The sequence below is a fragment of the Pristiophorus japonicus genome, chromosome 13, assembly GCF_044704955.1.
Source record: "Pristiophorus japonicus isolate sPriJap1 chromosome 13, sPriJap1.hap1, whole genome shotgun sequence".
NCBI classification, from domain to species: Eukaryota; Metazoa; Chordata; class Chondrichthyes; family Pristiophoridae; genus Pristiophorus; species Pristiophorus japonicus.
In genome coordinates, this window is record NC_091989.1 from 105,725,491 (window position 1) to 105,744,013 (window position 18,523).

At 45.2% G+C, this 18,523-nt stretch overlaps 1 protein-coding gene across 4 annotated transcripts in view; it reads left to right on the plus strand.

The window, feature by feature from the left end:
- LOC139278726 (diacylglycerol O-acyltransferase 1-like) overlaps positions 1 to 18,523 on the plus strand; it is a 247,479-nt gene that overhangs the window by 159,441 nt on the left and 69,515 nt on the right. For 3 of the 4 annotated variants that reach the window (XM_070897803.1, XM_070897805.1, XM_070897806.1), the window contains one exon: positions 498 to 601. The exons of the other annotated variant lie outside the window; for it this stretch is intronic. In XM_070897803.1, the coding sequence (XP_070753904.1) occupies positions 498 to 601 (104 nt within the window). The remainder of the gene's footprint in view (positions 1 to 497; positions 602 to 18,523) is intronic. 4 annotated transcript variants of the gene reach the window in all.

Consider the following 18,523-nt stretch of genomic DNA (forward strand, 5'->3'; position numbering starts at 1 on the left):
CAGAGACATTAAAGAAAATTGCCCAACATGCACTTTCTCTGATCTTCCCTCTTTGTGGGAAAATATTTGATCTCCATTCTATTCTTCCTCATGGTAGCACATGTGAGATCAGTATCCCACTGTATGGAGGTATTTGCATACATTAAGTCATTTTTCTAGCAAGCTTAGGCATTTTTTCTTCAGCATTTTGTCCTTTCAACTGCACAAAAATTTAATTTTTATGCAAGATCGACTGAAATTGCATTTTGTCAAATTAGCATTTGAGTTACCAGATCTATTAAAATAGCAATCAAAGGAACTTTCTACAAAGGTATTGGCGGGTTCATATGCTAATATCACAGTGTATGTTTCGCTCCATTAATTGTATGTTTCTGAATTTTTCATTCAGTGCTATAATATAGGGGCGATCATGAAGAAATACTAAATCTAACTTGAGTATAACTTTAATTGTTATCGTTAGTCAATGAAATGTAATTTCTTGTGAATCTTCTTTTTAGATCTTTACTATTTTTTGTTTGCACCAACACTCTGTTACCAGATGAATTTCCCAAGATCCACAAAAATACGGATACGTTTCCTTCTGAGACGACTATTTGAAATGGTGAGAGGCAGAATGCACTGCTCTAGACCAACAAATGTAGACACTTTTTCTCTTTTATAAATCTCCCTGCATTTTGTTCCATCTGTGGCTGAGAGGTGGGCAGGTGACCAACATGAAGGCTTTTGTGCATGATATACTGTAGCCAGCTGCTAGAGCAACTTGTGGTGAATTTCCCTTCAGTTTTACCTCCCACCCATATGGATGCACCTGGCTCCACGATCTGCTTTTTCTTACATTACCATAGCTCAATGTGATAACTTACTGGGACAACTGCTCTTTAGACACCTTCACACAAATAAGCTGACCTTACATATTAATGTGAGGTCTACTCATTTATATATTTTAGTGGCATATGTGAGACACAATGCCACATGAGTTGCTGACTGGGATATTTAGCACCAGCAGCAACGAAAGATCAACTGATTGCTTGTATTGTGCCATAATTTTCCCTGCAATAAGTGCATTGAGGTACAATGACCACTTTAGTTAAATGACTATTGGAGGCAAAAGAAGAGAAGCGGCAGACAAAAGAGTGGCCTGACTGGAAAGAAAGGATCATTCTCCTGGCAAATATAATCCTTTTTGGTGCAGGCTTCCCCTAACATAGAAACATAGAAACATAGAAAATAGGTGCAGGAGCAAGCCATTCAGCCCTTCTAGCCTGCACCGCCATTCAATGAGTTCATGACTGAACATGAAACTTCAGTACCCCCTTCCTGCTTTCTCGCCATACCCCTTGATCCCCCGAGTAGTAAGGACTTCATCTAACTCCCTTTTGAATATATTTAGTGAATTGGCCTCAACTACTTTCTGTGGTAGAGAATTCCACAGGTTCACCACTCTCTGGGTGAAGAAGTTTCTCCTCATCTCGGTCCTAAATGGCTTACCCCTTATCCTCAGACTGTGACCCCTGGTTCTGGACTTCCCCAACATTGGGAACATTCTTCCTGCATCTAACCTATCTAAACCCGTCAGAATTTTAAACGTTTCTATGAGGTCCCCTCTCATTCTTCTGAACTCCAGTGAATACAAGCCCAGTTGATCCAGTCTTTCTTGATAGGTCAGTCCCGCCATCCCGGGAATCAGTCTGGTGAATCTTCGCTGCACTCCCTCAATAGCAAGAATGTCCTTCCTCAAGTTAGGAGACCAAAACTGTACACAATACTCCAGGTGTGGCCTCACCAAGGCCCTGTACAACTGTAGCAACACCTCCCTGCCCCTGTATTCAAATCCCCTCGCTATGAAGGCCAACATGCCATTTGCTTTCTTAACCGCCTGCTGTACCTGCATGCTAACCTTCAATGACTGATGTACCATGACACCCAGGTCTCGTTGCACCTTTCCTTTTCCTAATCTGTCACCATTCAGATAATAGTCTGTCTCTCTGTTTTTACCACCAAAGTGGATAACCTCACATTTATCCACATTATACTTCATCTGCCATGCATTTGCCCACTCACCTAACCTATCCAAGTCACTCTGCAGCCTAATAGCATCCTCCTCGCAGCTCACACTGCCACCCAACTTAGTGTCATCCGCAAATTTGGAGATACTGCATTTAATCCCCTCGTCTAAATCATTAATGTACAATGTAAACAGCTGGGGCCCCAGCACAGAACCTTGCGGCACCCCACTAAAGCACCCATTCCAAATACGTGGTGTGTGTCTGAAACTCTTCAGCCACAATATGGGGAGGACTTCATTTGTGTAAAACCTAGGGTCATTATGACCCCAGATTATGGGAAGTGTGCTGTCTCTGAGCACCAGACAGTTCAGGGTGTTATAATGTGGAAGTTGGCATCCAATGGACATAAGCCACTCTGGAGAAGCGCAGCCTTATTATGCACTGCTTCTCAGTAAACTGGAGGGAGGTGACTCTGAGTCTATAGACTCTTATGAGCAGGAAAAGGACACCTGTGAGCAACACTCCTCCTTTGCGGACTCGTAACAGCCCCAATGGCAGTTCCCCGAGGTTCCTCCACCTACTGCTGCTGCTCCTCTTCCTACAAACAGAATGGAGTGGGGAAGTTAACTTCCATGTTCTTCTGTATCCCGTACCTTCTTGAGCTTCCTGCAGGCTTTGAAGCAAATTCTGGCAAAAATGCAGTGATGTCCAAGTCAACAAAGTCTGTATAAATCAAGCAGGTTTTTTTTTAACCAATAGACTCCAATGATTTAAGTACATACAGGTGAATGCCTATTTAAAATGTTTTGAAATATTTGTACCACTCAGTACTACTGGGCGAATCCAGCACTGCTTTGGCTATTTCACGTGAAAATGACATTGAGATTGTATTGAGATTAAAATATCCCAATCTGAATACTGAAATGAGGCTCCTGTCTGCTACTGATGGGCACCTCGGCTTCCTTTCTCAAGGTCCCTGGCAAAAGAGGAGAATCAGGGAAGGCATGCCAGACTGATGTGTTTGCTCCATTGGGACTTGTCCTTATACTGCCCCTATACTGCAAATGTCTGAACATATCCGAAGACATCTACATGAGGAGATAAGTTTTCCCCAAGGAGGTTATAGCAGAACTATGCACACTGCTGTAACCATACTTGGGGATCACTTCCTGGAAAGGGATGGAGCTGCTAGTGGCTGTGAAGGTTACAGCTTCTTTGAAAGTTTATGCGGCAGGCTCATCATGAGAGATCTTTGTCACATCTCCCAACATTCTGTGCACACTTGCATCACTGGTACATTTGTTTGCCAGTCAGTGAAGTCATCATTTTCCCATTGAAAAGCAAGCTGCATTGAAAAAGATCCCTCGACATCTACCATTTGTCAGGATTCTCCAGAGTGCAAGGCACAATTGACTATACATGTGACCATACATCCCCTATCCCAAATGCTATACTATTCATTAAAGGAAAAGGCTATCACTTTATCATCCATCTGGTCTGTGACTACAGGAATAGAATTGTGTACATGAATGGTTGTAATCTTGACAGTTCCCATGATTTATTGATCCTGTGACAGTCAATAGAGCCAACATTATTTGAAGGGCCAAGAAGACTGCAGGGATGGCTGTTGGGAATCAAGGATTTGTACTGCAGCCATGGCTTAAGGAACCACTGTGTTACAAGGGCAATACACGAGGAATTACTTAGAAATGACAACATGGAAACAGGCCATTCATGGTGATGCTGCACAGGAGGGCAGGAAAAAGTGTGGGAGAGCTATAGTGGTAGGGGATTCTATTGTAAGGGGAATAGATAGGCGTTTCTGCAACTGCAATCGAGACTCCAGGATGGTATGTTGACTCCCTGGTGCAAGGGTCAAGGATGTCTTGGAGCTGCTGCAGGGCATTCTGGAGGGGGAGAGTGAACAGCCAGTTGTTGTGTTGCATATAGGTACCAATGATATAGGTTAAAAACGGGATGAGGTCTTACAGGCTGAATTTAGGGAGCTAGGAGTTAAATTCAAAAGTAGGACCTCAAAGGTAGTAATCTCAGGATTGCTACCAGTGCCATGTGCTAGTCAGAGTAGAAATAGCAGGATAGTTAAGATAAATATGTGGCTTGAGGAATGGTGCAAATTCCTGAGACATTGGAACCGGTTCTGGGGGAGCTGGGACCAGTACAAACCGGATGGTCTGCAGCTGGACAGGACCGGAACCGATGTCCTAGAAGGAGTGCTTACTAGTGATGTTGGGAAGGGTTTAAACTAATATGGCAGGGGAATGGGAATCTATGCAGGGAGACAGAGGGAAGTAAAATGGGGGCAGAAGCAAAAGGTAGAAAGGAGAGAAGTAAACATGGAGGGCAGTGAAATCAAAGGCAAAAATCAAAAAGGGCCACTTTACAACATAATTCTAAAAGGACAAAGAGTGTTAAAAAAACAAGCCTGAAGGCTGTGTCTCAATGCGAGGAGCATTCGTAATAAGGTGGATAAATTAACTGCGCAGGCAGCTGTTAACAGATATGATGTAATTGGGATTATGGAAACATGGCTCCATTGTGACCAAGGCTGGGAACTCAACATCTAGGGGTATTCAATGTTCAAGAACGATAGACAGAAAGGAAAAGGAGGTGGGGTAGCGTTGCTGGTTAAAGAGGAGATTAACGTAACAGTAAGGAAGGACATTAGCTTGGATGATGTGGAATCTGTATGGGTAGAGCTGCGGAACACCAAAGGGCAGAAAATGCGAGTGGGAGTTGTGTACAGACCACCAAACAGTAGCAATGAGGTTGGGGATGACATCAAACAGGAAATTAGGGATGCATGCAATAAAGGTACAGCAGTTATCATGGGTGACTTTAATCTACATATAGATTGGGCCTACCAAACAGGTAGCAATACAATGGAGGAGGATTTCCTGGCGTAGAAACATAGAAATTTACAGCACAGAAGGAGGCCATTTCGGCCCATCTTTTCTGCGCCAGCCGACAGAGCCGCACGACCCTTCGTCAGCAGCCCTAAAGGTTAAATACAAACCCATGAACAATGACGGAAAGGCAAGGCAAAGAGCACCCAGCCCAACCAGTCCACCCCACATCACTGCAACACCCCTTATACTAAAAACATCTACACTCCACCCCAAGCGGAGCCATGTGATCTCCTGGGAGAGGCAAAAAACAGATAAAAACCCAGGCCAATTTAGGGAGAACAAATCTGGAAAAATTCCTCTCCGACCCATCCAGGCGATCAAAACTAGTCCAGGAGATCACCCTGGCTGTATTCTGTTCCCTGCAGTACTTAACCATTATATCTGCGCCATCCAACAAAAGGTCATCTAGTTTAATCCCAATTACCAGCTCTAGGTCTGTAACCCTGCAGGTTACGGCACTTTAAGTGCCCATCCAACCATCTCTTAAAAGTGGTGAGTGTTTCTGCATCCACCACTCTTCCAGGCAGCGAGTTCCAGATCTCCACAACCCTCTGTGTAAAGAAGCCCCCCCCCCCCTCAAATCCCCTCTAAACCTCCCACCAACCACCTTAAAACTATGCCCCCTCCTAATAGCCTCCTCCACCAATGGAAATAAACCCTTACTATCCACTATGTCCAGGCCCCTCAATATTTTGTACTCCTCGATGAGGTCTCTCAATCTCCTCTGTTCCAATGAGAACAAACCCAGCCTATCCAATCTATCCTCAGCTGGAGTGGAACTAAACTACAGAACCAGTGGGAACCTGTTCCACCTGCGCCGTCTCCAGGCCAGGTCCAAGACCACCCCAACCTCTGTCGTCGAGCTACAGTACGTGGACGACGCCTGTGTCTGCGCACATGCAGAGGCTGAACTCCAGGACATAGTCGACGTATTTACTGAGACATACGAAAGCATGGGCTTACGCTAAACATCCATAAGACAAAGGTCCTCCACCTGCCTGTCCTAACCGCACAGCACTGCCCCCAGTCATCAAGTTCCACGATGCGGCCCTGGACACCGTGGACCACTTCCCGTATGGCGCGAGCCTCCTATCAACAAGAGCAGGCATCGACAACGAGATCCAACATCGCTTCCAGTGCGGCAGTGCAGCCTTCGGCTGCCTGAGGAAAAGAGTTTGAAGACCAGGCCCTCAAAAGTGCCACTAAGCTCCTGGTCTACAGGACTGTAGTAATACCTGTCCGCCTGTATGGCTCAGAGACATGGACCATGTACAGTAGACACCTCAAGTTGCTTGAGAAATATCACCAACGACGTCTCCGCAAGATCCTACAAATCCCCTGGGAGGACAAGCGCACCAATATCAGCGTCCTCATTCAGGCTAACATCCCCAGCATTGAAGCACTGACCACATTCGATCAGCTCCACTGGGCAGGCTACATAGTCCGCATGCCAGACACGAGACTCCCACATCAAATGCTCTACTCGGAGCTCCTTCACGGCAAATGAGCCAAAGGTGGGTAGCGGAAACACTACAAGGACACCCTCAAAGCCTCCCTGATAAAGTGTGACATCCCCACTGACATCTGGGAGTCCCTGGCCCAAGACCGCCCTAAGTGGAGGAAGTGCATCCGAGAGGGCGTTGAGCACCTGGAGTCTCAACGCCGAGAGCATGCAGAAATCAAGTGCAGGCAGCGGAAAGAGCATGTGGCAAACCTGTCCCACCCGCCCTTTCCCTCAACGACTGTCTGTCCCACCTGTGACAGGGAGTGTGGCTCTCGTATTGGGCTGTTCAGCCACCTAAGGACTCATTTTAAGAGTGGAAGCAAGTCTTCCTCGATTCCGGGAGACTGCCTATGATGATGATGACAACTAAGATTCTCCATTCCAGGCAGCATACTAGTAAATCTCCTCTGCATCCTCTCTAGTGTAATCATGTCCTTCCTGTCATGTACCTCACACTACTGTACATAACTATCTTACCATGCTATACATGACTGTAACTAGAGATGACCTGTAACCACAAGCTTACCTTACCACCAGGGGTTCGCTTGCAGGAGACACTGGATACATTCGAGAGCTGTGTAATAAAGGTGCAGGTCCTGAGTGACCTTGACTTCAGTATGTGCCTCGTGTGAATCTGTACTGCAGGGACAGGACTTTACACTTCCTATGATACGGCAACCAGAGCTGCACGCAGTACTCCAGCTGTGGCCTAACCAAAGTATTATACAATTTAAGCATAACCTCCCTGCTCTTATATTCTATGCCTTGGCCAATAAAGGCAAGCATTCTGTATGCCTTCTTAACCATCTTACTCACCTCCCCTGCTACTTTCAGGGATCTGTGGACAAGCACTCCAAGGTCCCTTTGTTCATCTACACTATTAAGTGGCCTATCGCTTAATGTGTATACCCTTTCCTTATTAGCCCTCCCAAAGTGCATCACCTCCAACTTCTCTGAATTAAATTCCATTTGCCACTACTCTGCCCACCTGACCAGTAGATTGATATCCTCCTGCAGCTCATGACTTTCCTCTTCATTATCAACCACACAGCCAATTTTAGTGTCGTTTGCAAACTTCTTAATCATACTCCCTATATTCAAATCTAAATTGTTGATATATACCATAAAAAGCAAGGGACCCAGAACTGAGCCCTGCAGAACCCCACTGGAAACATTACCCTTTGTTTCCTACCTCCAAGCCAATTTTGGATCCAACTTGCCACTTTGCCCTGGATCCCATGGACTTTAACCTTCCTGACAAGTCTACCATGCGGGACCTTATCAAAAGCCTTGCTAAAGTCCATATATACTACAACGTACGCACTACCCTCATTGACCCTCTTGGTTACCTGCTCAAAAAATTCAGTCAGGTTAGTTAAACATGATCTTCCATTAACAAATCCGTGCTGACTGTCCCTAATTAATCCTTGCCTATCCAAATGCAGATTTATCCTATTTTTCAGGATTTTTTCCAATAATTTTCCCATCACTGACTTTAGGCTGACAAGCCTGTAATTAATCGGCCTATCCCTTTTTCCCTTCTTAAACAAGGGTACTACATTAGCAGTCCTCCAATTCTCCGGCACCATGCCCAGATCCAAAGAGGACTGGAAAATGATGGTCAAGGCCTCTGCTATTTATTTCCTCTTTTACTTCGCTCAACAACCTGGGATGCATTTCATCTGGGCCTGGGGACTTATCTAGTTTCAAAGCTGATAAACCCCTTAATACTTACTCTCTCACTATATTTATTTCATCAAGAATATCACACTCCTCCTCTATAGCAGTATCTGCATTACCTCTGTCGTTTGTGAAAACAGATACAAAATATTCATTAAGAACCCTACCAACATCTTCCACCTCCTCACAAAGATTACCCTCATGGTCTCTAATAGGCCCTACCCTTTCCTTAGTTACCCTCTTACCCTTAATATATTTATAGAACATCTTAGGGTTTTCCTTAATTTTACTAGCCAAGAATTTTTCATGCTCCCTCTTAGCATTCCTAATATCCTTTTTAATTTGACCTCTTATCCTTCTATATTCCTCTAAAGATTCTGAAGTATTCAGCCGTTGTGACATAAGCGTCCCCTTTTTTCTTCATCCTCCCCTGTAAGTCCCCTGACATCAAGGGGCTCTCGAATTATTTTTCCCAGCTTTTTTCTTTAAGGGCACATGTTTGGCCTGAACCTTTCAGATCTCCTCCTTGAATGCCTCCCACTGTTCTGACACCGATTTACCCACAAGTGGCTCTATCCAGTCCACTATGGCCAAATCACACCTTAACTTAGCAAAATTAGCTTTTCCCCAATTCGGAACTTTTATTCCAGGCCTATTCCTGTCCTTATCAATAACCAACTTGAATCTGACTGAATTATAGTCACTGGCACCCAAATGCTCCCCCACTAATACCCCTTCAACCTGCCCAGCTTCATTCCCCAAAGCTAAATCCAAGACCATCCCCTCTCGTGTTGGGCTTGCTGCATACTGACTAAAAAAGTTCTCTGGAATGCATTTCAAGAATTCCGCACCCTCTATAGCCATCACACTAAATTTGTCCCAATCAATATTTGGATAGTTAAAATCCCCTACTATTACTACCCTATGGTTTTTAGACTTTACAGCAATTTGCCGATATATTTGCTCCTCTATCTCCCTCCCTCTGTTTGGGGGTGTATAATACACTCCCAGCAGTGTGATTGCCCCTTTTTTATTTTTCAATTCGACCCATATGGCCTCAGTTAATGATCCCTCTAACATATCATCCCTCCTCACCGCTGTAATAGTTTCTTTAATTAATATCGCAAACTCCCCCCTCTCTTTTACACCCCTCTCTAGTCTAAAAATCCTGTAGCCAGGAATATTAATCTGCCAAACCTGCCCCTCTTTCAGCCTTGTTTCTGTAATGGCTATAATGTCATACTCCCAAGTGTCTACCTGTGCTCTAGCTCATCCACCTTATTCACTCTACTCCTTGCATTGAAGTATATACCATTCAGCACAGGAAGACCTCCTTGCTTACTACATACTAAGCCCTGTTTCCTCTAGATACGCTTTCTAGATTCTTGCTATCCAACTTCTGCTTTACTTCCTTCCCTTTTGAATTCGTTCTCAGGTTCTCATCCCCCTGCCAAGCTAGTTTAAACTCTCCTCAGCAGCACAAGCAAAACTCCCCGCGAAGATATTGGTCCCGGCGCTGTTGAGGTGCGATTTGTATAGGTCCCATCTCCTCCAGAAGCGGTCCCAATGCCTCAAGAATTTAAAGCCCTCCCTACTACACCAATCTTCCAGCCACGTGTTTATCCTCTCTATCCTTCTATTCATGTACTCATTAGCACGTGGCACCGGTAGTACGTGGAGATTACTACCTTTGACGTCCTCCCCTTTAATTTTTCTTCCTAGCTCCCTAAATTCTTCCTGTAGGATCTCATCCCCCATTTTACCTATGTTGTTGGTCCCGATATGGACCACGACCTCGAGCTGTTTACCCTCCCCTCCCCAGGATGCCTTGTGTCCGCTCTGTGACATCCTTGATCTTGGCACCAGGGAGGCACAAAACCATTCGGGAGTCGCATCTACGGCCGCAGAAACGCCTGTCTGTTCCCCTAACTATAGAATCCCCTATCACTAGGGCTTTTTTGTTCTTAGTCTCTCCCCCCTGTACAGCTGAACCACCCATGGTGCCTTGGGATTTGCTCTGGCTGCACTCCCCAGAAGCACCATCGTCCTTGCCGATACTCAGAAGTGAATATCGGTTTCAACACGAGATGGACTCACGGGGGGACTCCTGCGCTACCTGCCTAGCACACTTACTACGTCTGGTGGTCACCCACTTCCCCTCCACCTGCACGTCTTTAAGCTGTGGGGTAACCACCTTCTGAAACGTGCTATCCACGTAATTCTCAGCTTCGCGAATGCATCTTATTGACGCCACCCACTGCTCCAGCTCCGAAATGCGGAGCTCGAGCAGTTGAAGCTGGAGACACCTCCTGACACATGGTTGTTGAGGCTGCGCGAAGCGTCCAGGACTTCCCACATGCCACAGGATGTGCACTGCACGGGGCTGAGCTGCACTGCCATCCCTCTAGTTAGCCTTATTTGGTTTAAAATCTACTTAAAAAGAAATAGAGAAAAGAGAGCTACTCGCCAACTCACCTCACCGACCTCTGTGATCTCCCAAACTCTCGGCCTCCAAACTCCTGACCTACTTAAAAAGAAATAGAGAAAAGAGAGCTACTTACCAACTCACCTCAACGATCTCCCAGCCTCCGAACTCACGACCCCCGAACCTACGACTCGCTGAGCTCAGGGCCTACCTACTCACCGATCTCAGGGCCTACCTATTCACTGACCTCCTGAACTCGGACTCCCCGGAACTCACGGACTCTCCCGCTCTCGTCACTGACTCTCCAGACACAACTGTCTGCTGTTGGCTTTCTAGACCAATATGTCGAGGAATGAACTAGAGAGCTGGCCATCCTAGACTGGGTGTTGTATAATGAGAGAGGATTAATTGGCAATCTTGTTGTGTGAGGCCTCTTGGGGAAGAGTGACCATAATATGGTAGAATTCTTCATTAAGATGGAGAGTGACACAGTTAATTCAGAGACTAGGGTCCTGAACTTAAAGAAAGGTAACTTCGATGGTATGAGACGTGAATTGGCTAGGATAGACTGGCGAATGATACTTAAAGCATTGACGGTAGATAGACAATGGCAGACATTTAAAGACCACATGGATGAACTTCAACAATTGTACATCCCTGTCTGGCGTAAAAATAAAACGGGGAAGGTGACTCAACTGTGGCTAACAAGGGAAATTAGGGATAGTGTTAAATCCAAGGACGAGGCATATAAATTGGCCAGCAAAAGCAGCAAGCCTGAGGACTGGGAGAAAGTTAGATTTCAGCAGAGGAGGACAAAGGGTTTAATTAGGAGGGGGAAAATAGAGTATGAGAGTAAGCTTGAAGGGAACATAAAAACTGACTGCAAAAGCTTCTATAGATATGTGAAGAGAAAAAATCACAAACCCCTAACGTCCCTTTTGGCCGACAACAAGGCCATAAATGCAAACGGATCGGCCCGCATACAGAGGTGGGCACTCACGTTATCTGCCTATGACTACATAATTCGGCACAGACCGGGCACCGAAAACTGTGCCGATGCACTCAGCAGGCTCCCACTAGCCACCACTGAGGGGGCTACCGAGCATGGTGCTGAGATGGTCATGGCTGTTGAAGCTTTCGGAAGCGAAGGCTCACCCGTGACAGCCCATCAGATTAAAGTCTGGACAAATAGAGACCCGCTATTGTCTCTAGTCAAGAAATGTGTCTTGAATGGGGACTGGGCAGCCACGTACAGGGCATGCCCTGAGAAATTTAAACCATTTCACAGGTGCAAGGATGAACTCTCGATTCAGGCCGATTGCCTACTGTGGGGAAACCGCGTAGTCATGCTCCAGATGGGCAGAGAGGTGTTCATCAGAGAACTCCACAATGGGCACCCGGGCATTGTCACGATGAAGGCAATTGCCAGGTCACACGTTTGGTGGCCAGGGATAGACGCAGATCTGGAACTTTGTGTTCGCAGGTGCCACACGTGTGCCCAGCTGGGCCATGCGCCCAGGGAAGCCCCCCTTAGCCCCTGGCCATGGCCCGCCAAGCCTTGGTCATGCATCCATGTGGACTACGCAGGTCCTTTCATGGGGAAAATGTTTTTGGTTGTAGTAGACACCTACTCCAAATGGATCGAGTGTGACATTTTAAATTCAAGCACATCCTCTGCCACGGTAGAAAGTCTATGGGCAATGTTCGCCGCCCACGGTCTACCGGACATCTTGGTCAGCGACAATGGCCCGTGCTTCACAAGCACTGAATTCCAGGACTTCATGGCAGGCAATGGAATTAACCATGTCAGAATGGCACCGTTCAAGCCGGCCTCAAACGGCCAGGCAGAACGAGCAGTGCAGATAATCAAACAAGGGATGCTCAGATTCCAAGGGGGTTCCCTACAAACCCGCTTATCACGCCTCCTGTTGGCCTATAGATCCCGACCATACTCGCTCACAGGGGTTCCACCCGCAGAGCTACTAATGAAAAGGACGCTCAAAACCCGATTAACCCTTATACACCCCACCATGAAAGAAATTGTCGAGAGCAGGCGCCAGTCACAATATCACTACCATGACAGGAATGCGAGGGCGCGATGTATTGATGTAAATGATCCTGTTTTTGTCCTCAACTACGCTGCAGGGCCCAAATAGCTCGCAGGCACTGTGGTTGCCAAAGAGGGAAATAGGATTCTGGTAGTTAAACTTACCAATGGACAAATCTGCCGCAAACATGTGGATCAAACAAAAAGGAGGTTCAGCAACCCCATAGAAGAAGCAGAGGAAGAACACGATATAGAGTTCACTCCACCACAGGTGACTGAACACCGGAACCAAAGGGAGGAGAGCCCAGCCCAGGCCTGAGGCACTGCAAACAGCAGATACTCAGGCCAGCGCCCAACAACCGGAGCCCCAACTCAGGCGCTCTACAAGGGAGCGTAAACCACCAGAGAGACTCAACCTGTGATCCCAATAAGACTTTGGGGGGGGGGAGGTGATGTCATGTATTCAACCTGCATTGTAACCCATGTATAAACTGACCTAAGTTGTACACCGTGAGAACACTGACCACTAGGTGGGAGACACTCCTAACCTGGACCTTCAGGTATAAAAGGGGAAGCTCCACCCACCTTCATCACTTGAGTGCTAAGGAATAAAGGACAGGTCACAGACTGACCTTCTCTCAAGGATGGGCCTCGTGTGCATTTATACTTTGTAGTAAGGACGTATCAAAATGTATGTCCCTTGCAGTCAGAATCAGGTGAATTTATAATGCAGGAGCAAAGAAATGGCAGACCAATTGAACAAATACTTTGGTTCTGTCTTCACTAAGGAAGACACAAATAACCTTCCAGAAATACTAGGGGACCGAGAGTCTAGCGAGAAGGAGGAACTGAAGGAAATCCTTATTGGTCAGGAAATTGTGTTAGGGAAATTGATGGGATTGAAGGCCGATAAATCCCCAGGGCCTGATAGTCTGCATCCTAGAGTACTTAAGGAAGTGGCCCTCGAAATAGTGGACGTATTGGTGGTCATTTTCCAACATTCTATAGACTCTGGATCAGTTCCTATGGATTGGAGGGTAACTAATGTAACCCCACTTTTTAAAAAAGGAGGGAGAGAGAAAACAGGGAATCATAGATCGGTCAGCCTGACATCAGTAGTGGGGAAAATGTTGGAATCAGTTATTAAAAATGTAATAGCAGCATATTTGGAAAGCAGTGATGGGATTGGTCCAAGTCAGCATGGATTTATGAAAGGGAAATCATGCTTGCCAAATCTTCAAGAATTTTTTGAGGATGTAACTAGTAGAGTGGACAAGGAAGAATCAGTGGATGTGGTGTATTTGGACTTTCAAAAGGCTTTTGACATGGTCCCACACAAGAGATTAGTGTGCAAAATTAAAGCACAGGATATTGGGCGTAATGTATTGACGTGGATAGAGAACTGGTTGGCAGACAGGAAGCAAAGAGTAGGAATAAACGGGTCCTTTTCAGAATGGCAGGCAGTGATTAGTGGGGTACTGCAAGGTTCAGTGCTGGGACCCCAGCTACTTACAATATACATTAATGATTTAGACAAAGGAATTGAATGTAATATCTCCAAGTTTGCAGATGACACTAAGCTGGGTGGCAGTGTGAGCTGTGAGGAGGATGCTAAGAGGCTGCAGGATGACTTGGACAGATTAGGTGAGTGGGCAAATGGCAGATGCAGTATAATGTAGATAAATGTGAGGTTATGCACTTTGGTGGCAAAAACAGGAAGGCAGAATATTATCTGAATGGTACAGATCAGGAAAAGGGGAGGTGCAATGAGACCTGGGTGTCATGGTACATCAGTCATTGAAAGTTGGCATGCAGGTACAACAGATGGTGAAGGCGGCAAATGGCATGTTGGCCTTCATAGCTAGGGGATTTGAGTATAGGAACTGGGAGATCTTACTGCAGTTGTACAGGGCCTTGGTGAGGCCACACCTGGAATATTGTGTACAGTTTTGGTCTCCTAATCTGAGGAAGGACATTCTTGCTATTGAGGGAGTGCAGCGAAGGTTCACTAGACTGATTCCCAGGATATGAGGACTGACATATGAAGAAAGACTGGATCGACTAGGCTTATATTCACTGGAATTTAGAAGAATGAGAGGGGATTTCATAGAAAATTCTGACGGGATTGGAAAGATTTTATGCAGGAAGAATGTTCCCGATTTTGGGGAAGTCCAGAACCAGGGGTCACAGTCTAAGGATAAGGGGTAAGCCATTTAGGACCGAGATGAGGAGAAAGTTCTTCACTCAGAGAATTGTGAACCTGTGGAATTCTATACCACAGAAAGTTGTTGAGACCAGTTCGTTAGATATATTCAAAAGGGAGTTCAATGTGGCCCTTACGTTAAAGAGATCAAGATGTATGGAGAGAAAGCAGGAATGGGGTACTGAAGTTGCATGATCAACCATGATTATATTGAATAATGGTGCAGGCTCAAAGGGCCGAATGACTTTCGCACCTATTTTCTATGTTTCTATGTTATCCTCCACATGAGTAGATCTAATCCCCTATACATATCTTTATTCCTCTTTCCTTCAACCACCTATCGAACCTATTTGTACATGTTGACATGTTCTCTGTTTTGATCACGATCATCCTGTAATGCATTCCAGTGTCATACAACCTTCTATGTAAAAAACATTTCTCCTGCTTTTTGACCTAAATCTCTTACATTTAAAGATTGAATCCGATGTACACTTTCACCAAGACTTTAGTCAAGCACACCATGACCATCAACGATTCAGATGCTTGGACAGATTTGGGAGAGTGTTACATTGCAGCTGGGCAAGATCTCCAAGGTTATTGTAGTTTGTTGTGTCCTGTATATCTTTGCCACAGAACAGGCAGAAGAAGAAAGGCAGCAGCAAACAGAGGAAGAAAACTATAATGTACATGAAACAGAAGACGTGCCCGGGCAAAGAACAGCCCAGTCTGCAAGAGTCTTCAGGCTGGGTTTAATAGATCAAGCAGTTACCCAAGTGCCTTAATATTTCCAATGCACAACAGTAATCTTCACATATGCCATGCTCTTGCCAAATAAAACATTACCATTATTGGGCCCAGTCACACATCAAGACTCAGTACCACATTATTTCTCCCTAACTACCCTAATCTGCATCATACCAAAAGATCCATCATGACTCACTCGCACATCAGTCAACCCAGTACTGTGTGATGCAGGTTTCTTCAGTGAATATGGCTGTGGTGCTACTCCATAGTGAAAGTGTTCAGTGTGTGTCTTCTGCTTCTTAATTGTGCTGATAAATGTTTTACCAAATGGAATTGCATAGCTGCTTTGTATTAATGTGTGCCTTTAGCGATAGAGATGCCCCATTATCTACTTGTGCTAGTTCAATGCCCCCTCAAAGGCACCCTTGGAATTGCTTTGATAACTTCTTGGGCTTGTATGCTTAGGAACACATCTGGAGGCATGTGAGTGGGATGGATGGGTAGAATGAATGTAGCATTGCCCTGCAAGACATATCCATCATTTGTATCGGCTCCTACCATAACTATGCTGTTGAGCACTCCCTCAGCATGGTTAGAGAGCTCTGAGAACAGACTACTGGACAGCAGTGACGTTGGTGAAGTACTGTGTTTAGCTGGTTCTTCAACTCCACCTGTACTTGTTCCTTCTCACTTGTGCTATGTGCTTCACCAGGTATTCCCTTCTGCAATTCACTCACTGATAATCCCCCATGCAGTGGATATATCTGTAATAATGCTTACCATTGCAGGAGTGGCTCACAAATGGTGCTTTGCGGTGCTAACTTGAAGTCTGCATGTCCTCCTCTTGGAACTTTGAGAAGTAGAAGAACATATTTTAAAATAAACACCCTATAAACTTCGGTTTGTATGGAACTCACTACTGTACAACATTCTGTTTTGGGACAAGACAACCCTATAAATTTAATTCTTCATCCCTATAGAACTGGATATTCAAGGTTATTGTCAAATCTACTGAAGGAGATTTCTTTCCCTGTTTGTGAGTCTGGTGTTTATTTCCCTCGAGGCAAAACTATTTTGATTGCAAGACTTGCACAGTTAATTGGATTAATGTAATTAATGTGTTAATCGCAGGTAGTAATAATCATGATGTTATCCATAAGTTCAAAGGCCACACAAGTAATATAAGAAAATATTGTTCTTTGTCCGCACATAACATTCCCATTTACCTACCCTTGCAGTAGCTTAGGAAATGTAGCTTAACAATCCATATTCGTTTACAGTAAACATCTTATCGAGTTATTAATATATTGAGTTCTCCCAACATTACCCAAAGTGGGTGATGCACGCCATAAATTCTTAACTTCTACTTTGAATAGAAAGCACATACTTGTGGGAATATCTAAGTACCCTGTTTAACAAGCAACCTGAACTTTAGTGCACCACGCCTGTTTGGAAATATTCTGAGGGATGCTTCTGTTTGCATGTATTACTTTACTGAACTCAGGATAATTGTTTTTATTCTTTAAAAAAGTGTTTCTATACAAGCAGTCATTAAGAGTGACAAGATGTCAATGAAAAGCAGTAAGATTGGCAAGTTGAACAGGTGCCATGTTACCACTATCTTCAAAGTTTCTTTACTTTTTTCCTCTTAAAAATTGTATTAAAAGTTTTAACCACCCAACTTCCTTTTTTGGCTCCCATGTTAGCCGACATTGTTAACGGTTCTCTCTCCTCAGGTACTCCCCTCTCCTTCAAATCCGTTATCATCAACCCTCTCCTCAAAAAAACAACCCTTGACACCACTTTGCTTGCTAGCTCTGGCCCATCCCCAACCTCCCTTTCCTGTCCAAAGTACTTGAATGTGTTGTCTCCTCCCAAATCTGTGACCATCGTTCCATGAATTCAATGTTTGAATCCTTCCTAATATTTAATTGGAGAAAATCTGGTTTTTGCCCCTGCCACAGTACCAAAACGGCTCTCATCAAAGTCACAAATGACATCCTTTGTGAGTGTGACAAAGGTAAACTATCCCACCTCGTCCTTCTGGACCTGCCTGCAGCCTTTGACACAGTTATCACTCCATCCTCCAACATCTCTCCACCATCGTCCAGCTAGGTGGAAATCACTCACCTGGTTCCATTCTTATCTATCTAATCATAGCCAGAAAATCTCCTGCAATGGCTTCTCTTCCCATTCCTGCATCGTTACCTCTGGTGTTCCCCCAAGGATCTATCCTTGACCCCCACTTATTTCTCATCTATATGCTGCCCCTTGGTGATATCATCCAAAAACACGGAGTCAGTTCCATATGTATGCTGACGACACCCAGCCCTACCTCTCCACCACTTCTGTCGACCCCTGCTTGGTATCTAAATTGTCAGATTGCTTGTCCGACATCCAGTACTGGATGAGCAGAAATTTTCTCCAATTAAATATTGGGAAGACCGAAGCCATTATCTTTGGTCCCCGCCACAAACTGCGTTCCCCAACCACTGACTCCATCCCTTTTCCTAGCTTCAATCTGAGGGTGAACAAGACTGTTTGCAACCTCGGTGTCATATTTGACCCTGAAATGGGTTTCCAGCCACATATCCGCGGCATAACTAAAACTGCCTTTTTCCACCTCAGTAACATTGCCCGCCTCCACCCCTGCCTCAGCTCTTCTGCTGCTGGAAACCTCATTCATGTCTTTGTTACCTCTAGACTTGACTACTCCAACTCACTCCTGGCTGGCCTCCCACATTCTACACTACGTAAACTTGTGGTCATCTAAAACTCAGCAGCCCGTGTTCCTAACTCGCACCAAGTCACGATCACCCATCACCCCTTTGCTTTCTGATCTACATTGGCTCCCGGTTAAACAACGCCTTGATTTCAAAATTCTCATCCTTCTCTACAAATCACTCCATGGCCTTGCCCCTCCCTATCTCTTTTAATCTTTTTCAGCCCCACAACCCCACAAGATGTCTGCGCTCCTCAAATTCTGC